General features: G+C 36.4%; 1 protein-coding gene across 2 annotated transcripts in view; it reads right to left on the bottom strand.

Annotated features, from left to right (window-relative positions):
- Positions 1-356: 356 nt before the first annotated feature.
- Positions 357-15,215, bottom strand: part of edil3.S (EGF like repeats and discoidin domains 3 S homeolog) — a 311,320-nt gene continuing 296,461 nt past the window's right edge. For both annotated transcript variants that reach the window (XM_018244394.2, XM_018244395.2), the window contains 2 exons: positions 13,732-13,887; positions 357-1,860 (listed from right to left, as the gene is read on the bottom strand). In XM_018244394.2, the coding sequence (XP_018099883.1) occupies positions 1,711-1,860; positions 13,732-13,887 (306 nt within the window). In that variant the 3' untranslated portion in view covers positions 357-1,710. The remainder of the gene's footprint in view (positions 1,861-13,731; positions 13,888-15,215) is intronic.

Genomic DNA, 15,215 nt, shown 5'->3' with positions numbered 1-15,215 from the left:
TAGGACTAAAAATGTGATTTGCCTTTGAGTTCTGAGCTGATCTTATAACATGGAATACTTTAAGTACCTGCATTATAACACTTTCACTTCTTTATTAAAGGCTGCCCAATGGTTTCATGGACCCACTATATTATCACAAATCATATCACTGAGGGACAGATTTATCAAGAGTCAAATTGAAAATTCAAAGTAAAAAAATTCGAATTTCGAGCTATTTTTGTGTACTTGGACTAGGGAATAGTCCAAATTTTATTTGAATTATCATGTACTGTCTCTTTAAAACTTCAATTTCAACCATTCACCATCTAAAACGTGTTGAATTGCTGTTTTAGCCTATGGCGGACCTCCTAGAACCTGTTTGGAGTCAATTGGTGGACTTTGAAAAATCAAAGTTTTTTTTTAAAATACTTTGAATCTAATTCGATCAAATACGATCTTACTTCGATTTGAACGATCAAATACATCCTATTCACCCGCAGCAAAAAAACTTTGATTTTTTTAATAAATTTAGGTTGGTCTTTTTTTATTCAAATTTCGAAGTTATGGGAGTTCAAAAAAACTCCCGCTACTTTGAAATTCCACCCTTGATAAATCTGCCCCTAACTGTTGCCAGCTCTTTTAGAAACAAACACATAGGCAGATCCACAACTAGGGATTACAAGATACGTTTTCATACGCCAAACCTTCATTTTTTTTTTATTCCTGTAAATAAAATATGTTATTAAATTAATATTTGATTGACACCAACATGGACTGGAAGATTGTGTATACAAACAGACAGTTGTTTTCATCACCATGCTGTAAACCCAAAATCATCAAAATCAATCAACAAAAATTCGAAAAAAAAAAAAATTGATTTCCTAAATAAGGTGGATTCTAAACCACTGATATACCAAAAAATATCTTTAGAAAGTCAACAGTTGTTGACATACAATGATGACATCAGTTTTGTTAAATAAAAGAGAGAAAAGATAAGTCTTTATGTTGGATTTAGAACATGCAGAAAACGATTTCTGCTCTTTGCACAGCCTTGATTTGTTTTTAAGCCCACAAGGAAGGAAATGTATTTAAACATGAGAAATAACATGCCTCAAGTACATGCACGATAGAAACGAGAAAGCAAAGCTCTTAATGAACGCTTGTAATTGCACAGGTGAAAAGCAAATAGATTTCTAGAATCGGAGATGCAAATATTAATAAGATTTTGATAGGCACAAGGGAAGCAATTAGGATAATGCAGTCATCCCAGAGAAAACTTATTGCTAAAGCTGCAACATCCCTTCTTTTAACTAAGGGTGTAATGTGACGATGCCAACAATTTTTCAGAGTATGACTTTGTTAGATGAGAGACAAAATCCGTATAATTGCATTTCCTTGCTTGTAGAGATTAAAAACAGGAGGGGGCATTAAAACAGGATGCTGCCTCTCTTCCCAAACATATTTCAACCAGTGTGAACAACATAAAAGAAAATAAAAACTTTTTTATTTTACAGGTAATTGTTAGACAAATGGCTAGAGGTTGGATCATTTCAAGAGCAGGCCCAGACTACCTTGCAAAACAGTTACCAGCCTACCAGAGAGCAAGCACTTGTTCAATGAAAACAAAATGTTTTTTCTTCCGATTTTGAACAGTTTTTTTGTTTGTTTTTTTAATCCTTGAAAGGTACATCTCTGAAATTATGTTTGAAGTTGCAAAACTTTTTTTTTTTTTCAGTTCTCTTCAGTGCAACCCAACAACTCAGCTCTTAAAGTGATTCTTCCATACCATGACCATGGGTGGATCCTGATATATCTTGCATAGATTGGTGGATCCATTACATTCTTTCTGTGAGTGTCATTGTCAAAATTGCCTTGAAAAACCTAAAAACAAACAAAAAGTCAATATATTTTAGATTTATAACTGACTTTTGTATGTTGGGGAGTCAAATTAGAACAGTTATGTGTATTATGTCCAAAGATGTACAGCAAAACAGTCAGTCTCAACTTTTATATCTTTTTTTTATTCCAAAATATGGAATATTCACCAAATGTTTCCCATGTTTGTCTCCATAAATTCAATAAACCTGAGTATTGTTATTCCAAGTATGACATATGTAAAATTTCAGCTTTTCCATAATGGGAATCTACTAGGGAACATTTTACACGGGAAGGCGGATGTATTCTTTTTTTCATTTGAGATTTTTTCCACGTTTTTTTATTGCTAGTATATTTACAAAATACATAAAATCATAAAAACTTAATGACATTAATTTGTGGGGGAAAAAACATCAACACAACAAAAATTCCACTCATTTTCACATTGTTTACAAATTTTTGAATTGACTTCAAAAAACTAAAACTAAAATAGCTTCAGTGTTGAAAACACACCTTTTTACTGAATTCTTTGGAAGCTCAAATGGTTTTAGCTGTATAATTGCAAACATAATGCAACCAGTGTGAACAACGTAAAAGAAAATGAAAACAGTTTTGTTATAAAGGTAATTGTTACACAAATGTCTAGAGGTTGGATCATTTCAAGAGCAGGCCCAGACTACAAAATACATAGAATCATAAAAACGTAATGACGTTAATTTATGGGGGGAAAAAACATCAACACAACAAAAATTCCATTCATTTTCACAATGTTTACAAATTTTTGAATTGACTTCAAAAAACTAAAACTGAAAATAGCTTCAATGTTGAAAACCCACCTTTTTATTGACTTCTATGGAAGCTCAAATGGTTTTACCTGTCATTTTTTTTTTTACATTTTTGCGATTTTCTACAATTAACATGATAAATCTCAAAAAGTTGATTTTCCCCATAATGTCATTGCTACTCTTCTGGGCATAAGGTTACAAAACCATTGCAAGTTATAGCTCTCAAGAAAAAAAAAAAGAAATACAACTTTATATTTCTTCTAAACTTTCCCTCAAGGGATCAACTGGTCCAGTTGTTTTAACTTTATGGAATAAAAATCGAGTTTTATCTACACTGGTCTGCTTCAGGAGTGCATGCTAATTCTTCTATTTGGCTGCATCTCCACCCCAAGCTACTGGTTCATGAAGCTGCACCGAGCCACCATTTGTCATCGGTGAGTCACTATTGTCTTCACTTTACTTCATTTACTTTTCCGGGTATGCTTTGCCCGTAAGAGACAGACCTGGGGTTCAAACACCCAGGTCAAGCCTTGCATTGGGTGAGCTACGGTTTAATAAGTTTGCTGATTAAAATTTAGAGTTCGGAATTTCTCATAATTTTCATAATTTCTCATAATTTCTCAGAATTAATTTTGTTATTGTCAGCAATTGTTTCACCTTTGGGATAGAGTCACGTATTTCTCATGTTTCTCCATACCTTAAGTCTGCAAAGAATCACTGAAACATTAAATAAATCCAATAGGATCGTATTTCAACTGTTTTTTATTAGAGAGAGAAAATAAATCATTTTCAAAAATTGAAGTTATTTGCTTGTAATGGAGTCTATGGAAGATGGCTTTCCTCTAATTCAACTTTATATGTTTCCAGTAACCTGCATTTAAGCATTTTTTTTCCACTCAACATTGAAATATTGAAGTAAATGCTAACAATCCATTAAGGACAAGGAAGCAAAAAAAAAAAAAAAGAGTTATCAAGGATGCTTTTTCAGTCATCAATTTGATATCAATTTGATATCAATTTCCGATCGGTTGCTATAGGTTACTAGACCTGGAGCAACTTTTATCACCCTAATTGTGCTGTATATTGTGTATGAATGCTTTTGCTTATGAAGTATAGCACCTGCCTCAAATCAGGCTCTTCTTATTGATCTTAGGAGCTGCCTGAAATATAAATGCTTATTTTTAACTAAGAAATATATTAACCAATTGTGTAATAAAAGAAAAGTCCATTGGTTTATTGTTATTTATGGAAAGCTAATATCGTAGCCTTATTTTCTAAGGAAGATGCAATGCAAAGTGCTGATTTTTGCTCTAGCCTTGAATAAAGCTGACTGAGTATAGCTTGTGGTATATTTTAATGATCCAATAAAATATTGGTTTATAGATCCTGTGCAAAGCTTTTGAAACCTCAGTTTTATCTCCATTTATAGAAGGATACAATGAGTATTGTGTTCCCTCAATAAATAAACATTACTCTTTTACATCGAAGATGAATCCTATCGGGAGATGACCTTCATGTAATTCAGAGCTTTCTGAATACTGGATTTCCAGAGAAGAGATCCATTGCTTTGTGAAAAACAAATATTTTTGGGCAGAAGAATCCCACATTGGTGACAAATTGTTTCCACTTTACAAATATTTTCCTAATCTTGTAGGAAACAGATTAAAACATGTAATTCTAAGACAAAAGTAATGTCTTAGAAAGCTGTGAGGACACCATGTATGGGCAGCAATCTTAGAGTCTTTAACATAGTTCTGAAGTATGGAAAAGAATATTCTTCACTACTTACCTACTATATCATATACCGAGGGTCACAGCAAGTTGTACCCATCATTTTGACTATTCTCAAACCCCCAGAGCTTAAGTGCCTGAAAATTCTGTTTACCATTCTGAGGAGCCCAGGAAAGATGAGTTTAAGTAGAATTTTTGTTACAGCAACCTAAGTGGTTGAATTACCAGGGACATGGACATGTGTGACAAATAATAGTGAGCAAAGTATAACAAGTCACAACAACACTTCAGGCACTGGATGTACTAGATTTCTTACCATTTCCATTTTTAATATTTTTTCATGATCATAATAGCATATTGACATTTTTAGTGCTGTTTTCTTAAGTTAGTAATCTATAGTTATGGGCGAATTTGTCCCGTTTTGCTTTGATGAAAAATTCACGAATTTCCCCAGAAGTTTGCAAAACGGCATAAAATGATTGACATCAATGGGCATCAAAATTATTTTGACACGCGTCAATTTCAACGTCCGTGACAATTTTTATACGCACGCCTATTTGTCCAAATGCATTAAAGTTAATGGGCATCCAAATAATTTTGATGTGTGACAATTTTTATGTGCGGGCACATTTTTTTGACAAACTGGATTTTTCGCCGTCAAATTTTTTTCCTCAGTTTTGCAAATTTATTCGCAGCAAATTCACTCCTGGCGGATTTTTTCTATGTAATCTATGGTGATGGGTGAATAAATTCGCCTGGCACGAATTTGTGGCAAATTTCCGCCAATTTCCGATTTTCACTATTTTTCATGAAAATATCCGATTTTCAAGGTTTTTTTGTGAAAACCTTCAAAATTCATGATTTTTTTGTGAAAAACCTTTAAATTTCAAGATTTTTTGTGAAACCATTGGAATTTCACAATTTTTTCCTAAAAATTTTCTAATTTCACGTTTTTTTTGTGAAAATGTTCAAATTTCATGTTTTTCATGAACTTTTCGATTTCACGATTTCTCTCAAATTTCTCGCCGTTTTGCAAATTTTGTGGGAAATTCGCGAATTGAAGTGGGAGAAATTTGTCGATCACTAATAATCTACTGTCATCCCCCCTTGGCTCTGTTCTAAAACTGAATACTGTAAATACTGTATAATGTGAGTAGTCAATCACGTTCCTTGAGAATTTAGTTTTGTCCCTTTCTTGCCTATGCTGATCATTTTGCAGCCCTCCCCATGATCCGTCAGGAGCGTTAGGGAGAAATATGTCACACACAGTACAGCACATAGTATACATGGAACACAGAAATAAAAAGTTTCTTTTATTTTCGTAGCAAGATTAAATATATTGGAAAGCTCAAAAATAAATAAATAAATAAAGGCTAAAAGTATAAACACAGGAGAGATCACAGCAGGGCCATTCCAGGGAATATGTAGAATAAAGTTCTGCACTAAATACCATTGTTCTGTAAGGATATTCTTTGTAATGTCTTCACTAGTTAAGGTACAAGGACATATTACTTCAAATATTCCCTTCCCCATAGTAGAAAGCAGTAAGAAGTCAAGATCAGCCTCTAATAAAAAGGGATTGTAGAGACATACGTATAAAACAAGAAACGTGGGTTTCACCCTGAGGCATTATGGGAAGGTGTCCAACTGGGGGCTCACAGACCAGGCGCAGTAAACACGTTTGCCCCCAAGGCATATGATAGATTTGATGCTCCATGAAAAAATCTACTGTAGTTAGCAATAAACTCCTAGGAACAAGCAGTAAAATATTCATGCTTATGATGATTTACGATTAAGTGTTTGTAACATGAAATTTGTAAGGCTGTGGACACAATTAACTATTTTTTCACTTTGAACTATTTGATTGGTGGAAGATTGCCTTTATTGAGTGCCTGCTTCAAAGAGTTTTAGAAATGTAAAATGCTCATACAATGTGGAGGTTAGACTACAAACATTCTATGTCGAAAAATGTTATAACATTTACAAAGGAGTGACAAACCCCTAATATCTTGGAGCTGTATAAAGCTAATGCCCTGTATGAAATAGTCATGCACTAATTAGTCGCAGCCATGTATGAAACTGTCATGCACATAATAGTTGCAGTCATGTACTGTATGAGACTGTCATGTACATACAGTAATAGTTGTAGTCCTGTACTGTATGAGATTGTCATGCACATAATAGTTGTAGTCCTGTATGAGACTACCATGTGCATATTAGTTGCAGCACTATATAAGATTGGCATGCACAAACTAGTTGCAGCCTTGTATGAGACTGCCATGCACAAAATAATTGCAGCCATGTATGAGATTGTCTTGCACATAATAGTTGTGGTCCTGTATAAGACTGCCATGCACATAATAATTGCAGCCACATGTGAAATTGTCATGCACATAATAGTTGCAGTCCTGTATAAGACTGCCATGCACATATTAGTTGCAACTCTGTATGAAACTATCATGCACATATTAGTTGCAGCCCTTTTTGAGATGGCCATGCACATATTAGTTGCTGCTCCATATGAGACTGCCATGCACATATTAATTGCAGCCCTGTATGACTGCCATGCACATATAAGTTGCAGCCCTGAATAAGAATTCCATGAACATATTAGTTGCAGCCCTGTATTTGACTGCCATGCACATATTAGCTGCAGCCCTGTATGAAACTATTGTGCACATATTAGTTGCAGCCCTTTTTGAGACTGCCATGCACATATTAGTTGCAGCCCTTTTTGAGACTGCCATGCACATATTAGTTGCAGCCCTGTATGAAACTATCGTGCACATATTAGTTGCAGCCCTTTTTGAGACTGCCATGCACATATTAGTTGCAGCCCTGTATGAGACTGCCATGCACATATTAGTTGCAGCCCTGTATGAGACTGCCATGCACATATTAGTTGCAGTCCTGTATGAGACTGCCATGAGCATCTTAGTTGCAGTCCTGTGTGAGACTACTAGGCACATATTAGTTGCAACCCTGTATTTGACTGCCATGCAGATATTAGTTGCAGCTCTGTATGAGACTGCCACACACATATTAGTTGCAGTCCCTTTATGAGACTGCCACGCACATATTAGTTGCAGCCCTGTATGAGACTGCCATGCAGATATTAGTTGCAGCCCTGAATGAGACTGCCACACACATCATATTAGTTGCAGTCCCTTTATGAGACTGCCATGCACATATTAGTTGCAGCCCTGTATGAGACTGCCATGCAGATATTAGTTGCAGATCTGGATGAGACTGCCACACACATATTAGTAATAGTTGCAATGATCATTTCCATCTGAAAATAAATGCTAAACAAAAAAATATATTCATTGTGCAGGGCAATGAAGGAGCCAGGCAAATAAACACATAGGGATAAATATCATCTTGAATAAAACAGAAAAATCAACAATTCTGTAAAGCAAACACACTAAAGTTGAAATATATCCAGCAGCAAAAATCTGTTGTATATCTCCAATCAAGCACCTTTTACTGTAGCTAGCAGCTGGCTTCAACATATTGATAAGGATGGAAAGCTAATATTTCTCAGAGGATGTATAATTCTATTACTTAAGACCATATGATAAGTGAGCATACACTAGTACATGCCATCAATCAAATCTAAGTGACAGTTACGAATAACCATGCTTCATTTTTAAGGGCTAATCCTGTAATATTTTATATTGAGGTCGTTCATTTGTTTCCCTGAGAAAGACCAGTAAATGTGGTCGATGCTAACGGAATCAAAAGTTGTTTTTCTCACTGATACGTTTGTTCCTGCAAGGAGCAATCAGAAAGGTCCCATTGGGCAAAATACTTCACTGTATTATTTTCTCTGTTACTCTGTATCATGTTTACTATGCTGCAGAACAACACCTGGCTCCTAAATCTGCTTGTTTGAAAAGAATATATCAAGGCAATCAATGGGCTGCAATTATTTGTTTCAAAAATCAGAGGTTATTTTTGTACCAAAGAGATGGTTCCACGACAGAATGCACTTGCCGCTGCTAAACGGGAAACAAGCCCTGCCTGTTTGATTGCTGCTATTCTGTAACCATGGTCCAAATAGCTTGTTTTGCAAACCTGAGAGCTTGATGTTGCTTAGGGCTCTTACAGACGAGCGTTTTTACCTGCGCTCCCCTGCATTCCGTTTTTCTGCGTTCAGCTGCAGGGGAGCGCAGGAATAGACGCATTACATTTTTTCCAATGGGGCTGTACTCGTGTAGGCGCTGAACGCAGGTTGAGACGCAACATGCTGCATTTTTCCTGCATTTGGCGCCTGTGTGAGCGCAGGTAAAAACGATCGTCTGTAAGAGCCCTTAGTAATAGGTCAAAAACCATTGCTTACTGTTGTGTTGATATTCAGTAAATGGCTCCTCCTGCCCAATGCTTCATGCCCACCCCACACAATCTTATGGGTAGTTTCAAGCTTGGGTAAATGGCACAAGTCCTGGTGATGGAGCAAAATACAGTAGATGACTTGCATCAACCATTGCTATTACATTAAAGGGATGGGTCAGCCTTTAAGATAACTTTTAGTATGTTAAAGAAAGGCCATTTCTAAGCAACTTTTCAATTGGTCTTCATTTTTTATTTATTTTTTATAGTTTTTGAATTATTTGCCTTCTTCTTCTGACTCTTCCCAAATTTCAAATAACCCCATCTAAAAAAAATGTAAGGCTATACATTTAGGGGGTTATTTACTAAACTCCGAATACAAAAATCACGAAAAATTTGTGATTTTTTCCCCCGGAATTTATTAAACCCTGCAGATGGAAAAGTCAGAATCTGAAAATCCTCATCTCAGACCTGTCAAAGTTGAATATAAGTCAATGGGAGAAGTCCCAATGATTTTTTGATGTGCCCTGGGTTTCGTGCAATACCCCAAAGTTTTCTGGTGAAAATTCCGAAAAAATCGTGAAATTCGTGAAAATTGCATGAAAAATCCGTAAAAATCAGATTTTTTTCCCGCAAAGCAAGTTTTCGGGAAAATTTAATAATAAATAAGCATTAAAACCCCAAGAAGATTTGATCGGAGTTTGTAGCAGGAAATATTGAGATTAATTCGGACTTTGATAAATAACCCCCGTATTGTTACTGCTACTTTTTATTGCTCATCTTTTAATTCAGACTCTCCCCTATTCATATTCCAGTCTCTTATATAAATCAGTGCATGGTTACTAGGGTAACTTGGACCCTAGCAACCTCATTTCTGAAATTGCAAACCTGGGAGCTAAAACAATAAGCTTAACAACTCAAAAACCACAAATAATAAAAAATTAAAACCAATTGCAAATTGTCTTTAAAATCTACATCATACTAAAAGTTAATTCAAAGTTGAACAAGCCCCTTTAAAAGATTTAGGTTCAGTAAAAGAAGCTGGTGAAACCGAAGCTTACTGACGTGCCCCTTAGAGCACATTCTCACGTCTTGCCCAGTGCAGGATTTTGGACCCACTTTAAAAATGTTTATTTTAATCCAAATTGGCCCACTGCATTTACATGTACATTTAAGAACTTTAAAGGGGTTGTTCACCTTTGAGATAACTTTTAGTTTGATGTAGAGAGTGATATACTGAGACAATTTGCAATTGGTTTTCATTTTTTATTATTTAAGGTTTTTGAGTTATTTTGCTTTTAATTCAGCAGCTCTTCAATTTGCATTTTAAGCAAACTGGTAACTAGGGTCCAAATTACCCTAGCAACCATGCATCGACTTGAATAAGAGACTGGAATATGAATAGGAGAGGCCTGAATAGAAAGATGACTAATACAAATTAGCAATAACAATACATGTGTAGCAATAGAGCATTTGCTTTTTTAGAAGGGGTCAACATCGCCCATTTGAAAGCTGGAGAGAGTCAGAAGAAAAAGGCAAATAACTATAAAACTATAAAAAAAAATGTAGCCCTTTAAGGCTAGCTGCTTTTAAATCCCTTCACCTGTATTAAATCCATCCCAGATTAGCTACAGGAGAGGGTTTCCCCTGCTACCCACTGTGCTGGTACCTGTGCTTTGTAACTAGTGGGGGGGGGGTCTGGAGAGGGGCGTGAGGGAGCAATGGCAAACCACAGAAGGGCTGGAACTAAGGCTTGGCAGACAGAAGAGGTCATTGCCTATCGTTCCTCACTGTAGCCTTAGCCATGTATCTTTTCAAAACCTGAATCGATCACTTTCCGCCCCTCGACACCCAGTATATTTACTTGCTACTCGCTGTTCCGGTACCTGCTCTACATAATGAGTGGTGGGGTGGAAGGGAGCAATGAGAATCTACAGAAGGGCTGGATCCCAGGGTTGGCAGGCAGAAAAGGTACGTGCCTGGCACCCAACCATCATTGCACCCTAGGAACATGCCCCTTTCTTTTGCCTTGCCGTAGTTCCAGCCCTGCTCCCCTGAACTACCCCAACCATGACCCCTCTCCGCCCATACAGTATATAACAAGATAAACAATGGTATGTTTAGTGTATTGATCCGCAACCAGGAGCTTATGAGCAACATGTTGCTCTCCAACCCCTTGGATGCTGCTCTCAGTGTCCACGAATCAGGTGCTTATTTTTGAATTACAAGTTTGGAAGCAATTTTTAATTGCATAATAAATACAGTAAGTATAGTGCCAAGCAAAGCCTCCTGTCCACATAGGGACTAACAAATAGCCAATCACAGCCCTTATATTGCACCCCAAGGAACTTTTTTCATGCTTGTGTTGCTCCCCAACTCTTTTTACATTTGAATGTGGCTCACGGGTAAAAAAGGATAGGACCCCTGGTTTAGTGGTATCACAACTGTGACGTAATTATTATATGTGTGGCATTATAGTCCCAGTGCACTGTGAGGTCATTATTAATCACCTCCAGGCTGTTATTAACTATAACCCTAAATATAATGTTCTGTGTCCCAAATCACCTTGGCATTAGCTTGAAGGCTTTCTTGCCTTGATTGAACTTCTCAATGACATTTAACCCTGATATTAATAGTAAGGAGTCCATTATCACATGCAATGTTCCGATGTAAAGCATAATAGCTGCAAATTCTAACCATAAAACAACCCTATATTATTTCCTCTAAATATGCCAACTACTATACATATTACACAATATATACACTATATTATACACATATTACACAGAAACACACAAGTGAAGTTTTTGTGTCAGTAACTATAAGAAGTAATTCATGCAGAATGTTTTTATACACCAATTTTTATTGGGGAAATGTATTTATTACCCCCCTTGACATACAACTGTGGTAAACTAATCTTCTTATTGTTACTGGCCATCAAAACCAGAACAAGTAGCATATGTATAAATGCTGTAACCCTTCCCTACAATAATATTTCCTTTTTTTTTTACGTTTGGTTACAAAGTCTTTCCTTTAGTTCAGAATGATGTAAAACTGCAATTTGTGTGGTTTCTCTTCTTACGCCGACATGAATATGTCATTGTGCTCCAGGTACCACACAGCTATACACATTTATACACAGTGCTAGATGGATTTTTTTGTTAAATTACTACATTAGAGAAAAAAGAGAAATTTTATATTTAAGCTTGGAGTCATCCTACAGGAGAACTAAAACTTAAAATAGAGTATAGTAGAAATGCTGAACAGCAGGGGTGATTTCCAAAGATCCTGGAAAGAAGTGCAAGAGCATTAAGGGGTTCAAAAGGGCCCCTTTTTTGTGGTGACGGCAGATGGGGAGACTAGAGTGGATATGTGAAGTGGGAAGGAGCACACCAAAATGTCCAGGCAATGCCTTAATTCATATGCAGATTTATTGAGTGCACAAGCTTTCGGGGTCAGAACCCCTTCCTCAGGTGCAATGCATTGCACCTGAGGAAGGGGTTCTGACCCCGAAAGCTTGTGCACTCAATAAATCTGCATATGAATTAAGGCATTGCCTGGACATTTTGGTGTGCTCCTTCCCACTTCACATATCTGTATAGTGTTTGGCTTGGAGGCTGCCAGGGATACGGATGCACCCAGCAAGCAAGTAAGTGGTGTGCGGCTAAACATTATTGTTGAGACTAGAGTGGACACTTCGGGCAGCTGCGGAAACCAAATTGCTGAGTGTGTTTTCTGTCTGGCGTTTAGTTGGACTCTGCACATTGTGGCAGATAAAATATCTTGCAAAAGGGAACAGTGTCCATGAACGCAAGACACATGCTCTAGGCCAGGGGTGCCCAAAAGTTAGATTGGGATGATCTACCAGAAGACCTTTAGCAGGTGATCAGTAGATCTTAAGACACTGTCAAAAAACAGCTTGTCTATATCACCCTCCTATTTCATGCTTTTCATGACGATATTTATTATGTTAAGGTTACAGAAGAAATAGTTGTTTGTTAAATATAGTAATATACATTTTCCCATAGATTAATATTTAAGTAATATTTTTCATGGAACAGAATGCTTGTATGGATGTAGATCATAATGGGACAACATCACAAAAAGTAGACCTCGCATTAGTAAAGTATGGGTACTTCTGCTCTAGGCTGCTGTAAGAAGTCTAAGCTATGGGACTGATTCACTAAAGTATATATAATTATGGGATTCCTTATGCAGAAACCCATTATTCAGGAAGGCCATCTCCCATAGACTCATTGTAATTAAATATTTCACATTTTTAAAATTGATTTCCTTTTTCTCTGTAATACTAAACCAGTACCTTGAACTTGATACCAATTAAGATATAATTAATCATTTCTGGAGGCAGAAAAATCCTATAAGATTATTTAATGTTTAAATGATTTTTAGTAGACTTAGGGCCTTATTTATCAAAATCCAAATGATTTAAATAAAAAATTCAGATCAAACTAGAATCCACTATTGAACCTTGTTTATTATTAAAAAACATGATTTCATCGGATTGTGGAAAAACTTGATAAAATGGAGCGAAAATCCGGATCGTACATATTTTTCGGATATTTGCCCGGAATAGTGTTTTTTTTTAACAGGATAGGGACTTCTCCCATTGACTTATATACAACCTCGGCAGGTCTGAGATGGAGGATTTTTGGATTTATACTTTTTCCATCCTCGGGGGATATAATAAATTTAGAAAAACGTTCAAGTTTTTTGCATTCAGACTTTAATAAATAACCCCCTTAATGTATGGCTATGCAAATTAGGGAAATACCCCTTATCTGGAAAACCTCAGGTCCTGAGCATACCTGTATACTAATAATATAAAATAAGGCTAAATAGTAATTAATTCCAAATCCCTTTACATGGCAACTCAGAAACCAATGCATTAGAATTGAATCATTCGTCCTATAGCATCAGCTACTTTGACATTCCTGCAACTTATAAAACACCATCTTCTGGAAATGAAGAAACATCACTGTAAAGTTGGGTTTGCAAGAAGCTCCCTTACCTTGTCTTTCCTTTGTTTTCCATCCTGATACACAGCCCAGTGTTCTCCATTGTTACTATAAGCAATTTTATAAGAACCCACAAACTGCACATGGCCAAAATCTTTAGCTCCTTGTGTAATTATTCCCGTCACTTTCGTAGGGCGAAGAAGATCCACCTATAAGTAAAATGCATATATTTACATACAAGCAAAATCCAAAACTGCCAATGTGTTCCAATATAGCAGATCAAACCTTACATTTTATGAAGTTTCATGAATTTTTTTTTACCGATGTAGAAAATATTTTTTAGAAAAACATTATCTAAATTTCCTTTGAAAAGTTTAATTTGCATAAGGCTCCGTACGTTCATGCATTATACGCAATATTATTGCATAAATATGCAGTTATTAGCTAAAATGGTGTGAAATTATGAGATCTGCTGATTGATAAATACAAAAATTGCTAAAGGTATAATCTAGATAATTATAAAATGAATGTCTGCATTTTTAATAGGTTGGATGATGCAGAAATAAGCATGACATTTAAAGTGCAGCAAGTTTGCTTTTGGGAATACATACTAGGTTAGCTGGAAGAAGAAAAAGATGGAGGATTAAATACATTAAATTAAAGTTACAGGGTCGGATTCTTCTACATTTAATAAACTGCGATATTTGATTTGCTATGCATGTAGGGATTTATTAAAAGGAACATGTGCCCTCATAACTAATTTAGAATACATTTATTCAGCTTGAATAGACATCGATAGTCTATGTTGTGAAATCTGCATATATCTATCTATCTATCTATATATATTAGTGACCTAATTCCAAGCCTCACACGAGGGATCCTGCACAGACTTTAATTAGATTGGGTCATTGAGTGGTGATAAAGCAATAGAGAGCACTACACGGGTCTTAGAAGATCATCTTAGTAAGGGTCAGCAATATGTCAGTCATACAGTAAGTCAAGTGCAAATATGCAGATAAGGAATGTTCTAGGCATATACTTCATTATCTCCTTGTACCTGACCATCTATTTAAGGAAATATACATAAGAAGCCTGCAGGCATCCATATTTGAATGTTATTATTAGATATCTCTCTAACCTGTCCCTTTAAAGGAACAGTTGCACCAGAACATTAAAAAGGGTATTTTATATGTTTTTTTATATTATATTAAGAAATACATTAACTTGAGAAGCATTAAAGGAAAGCCCTGGACTGGAGCTATAAATGCAGGGGCTGCATGACAAGGGATCTGAATGTGCAGCTGCCCAATTACATTGGTTTATCAGATTCAGATGCAGCTGTGATTGGGTGGGAAGGAATGAGTTAAAGGAGAAGGAAACCCCCAGGGCGCTAAACCCCTCCCCCCCTCCCCTGTGCTGCCCCCCCTCCCTCCTCCCCCCTGGCCTACCTGTCCCCCTGGGCAAATGCCCCTAACTTTTTACTCACCCCTCTGCGCAGGTCCTGTCCACGGAGTACGCAGTCGCCATCTTCTCCCAC

The sequence above is a fragment of the Xenopus laevis genome, chromosome 1S (genome assembly GCF_017654675.1).
Source record: "Xenopus laevis strain J_2021 chromosome 1S, Xenopus_laevis_v10.1, whole genome shotgun sequence".
NCBI lineage: Eukaryota > Metazoa > Chordata > Amphibia > Anura > Pipidae > Xenopus > Xenopus laevis.
Note: the sequence above shows the minus strand (reverse complement) of the source record. Positions and strands in the feature narration are given on the sequence as shown.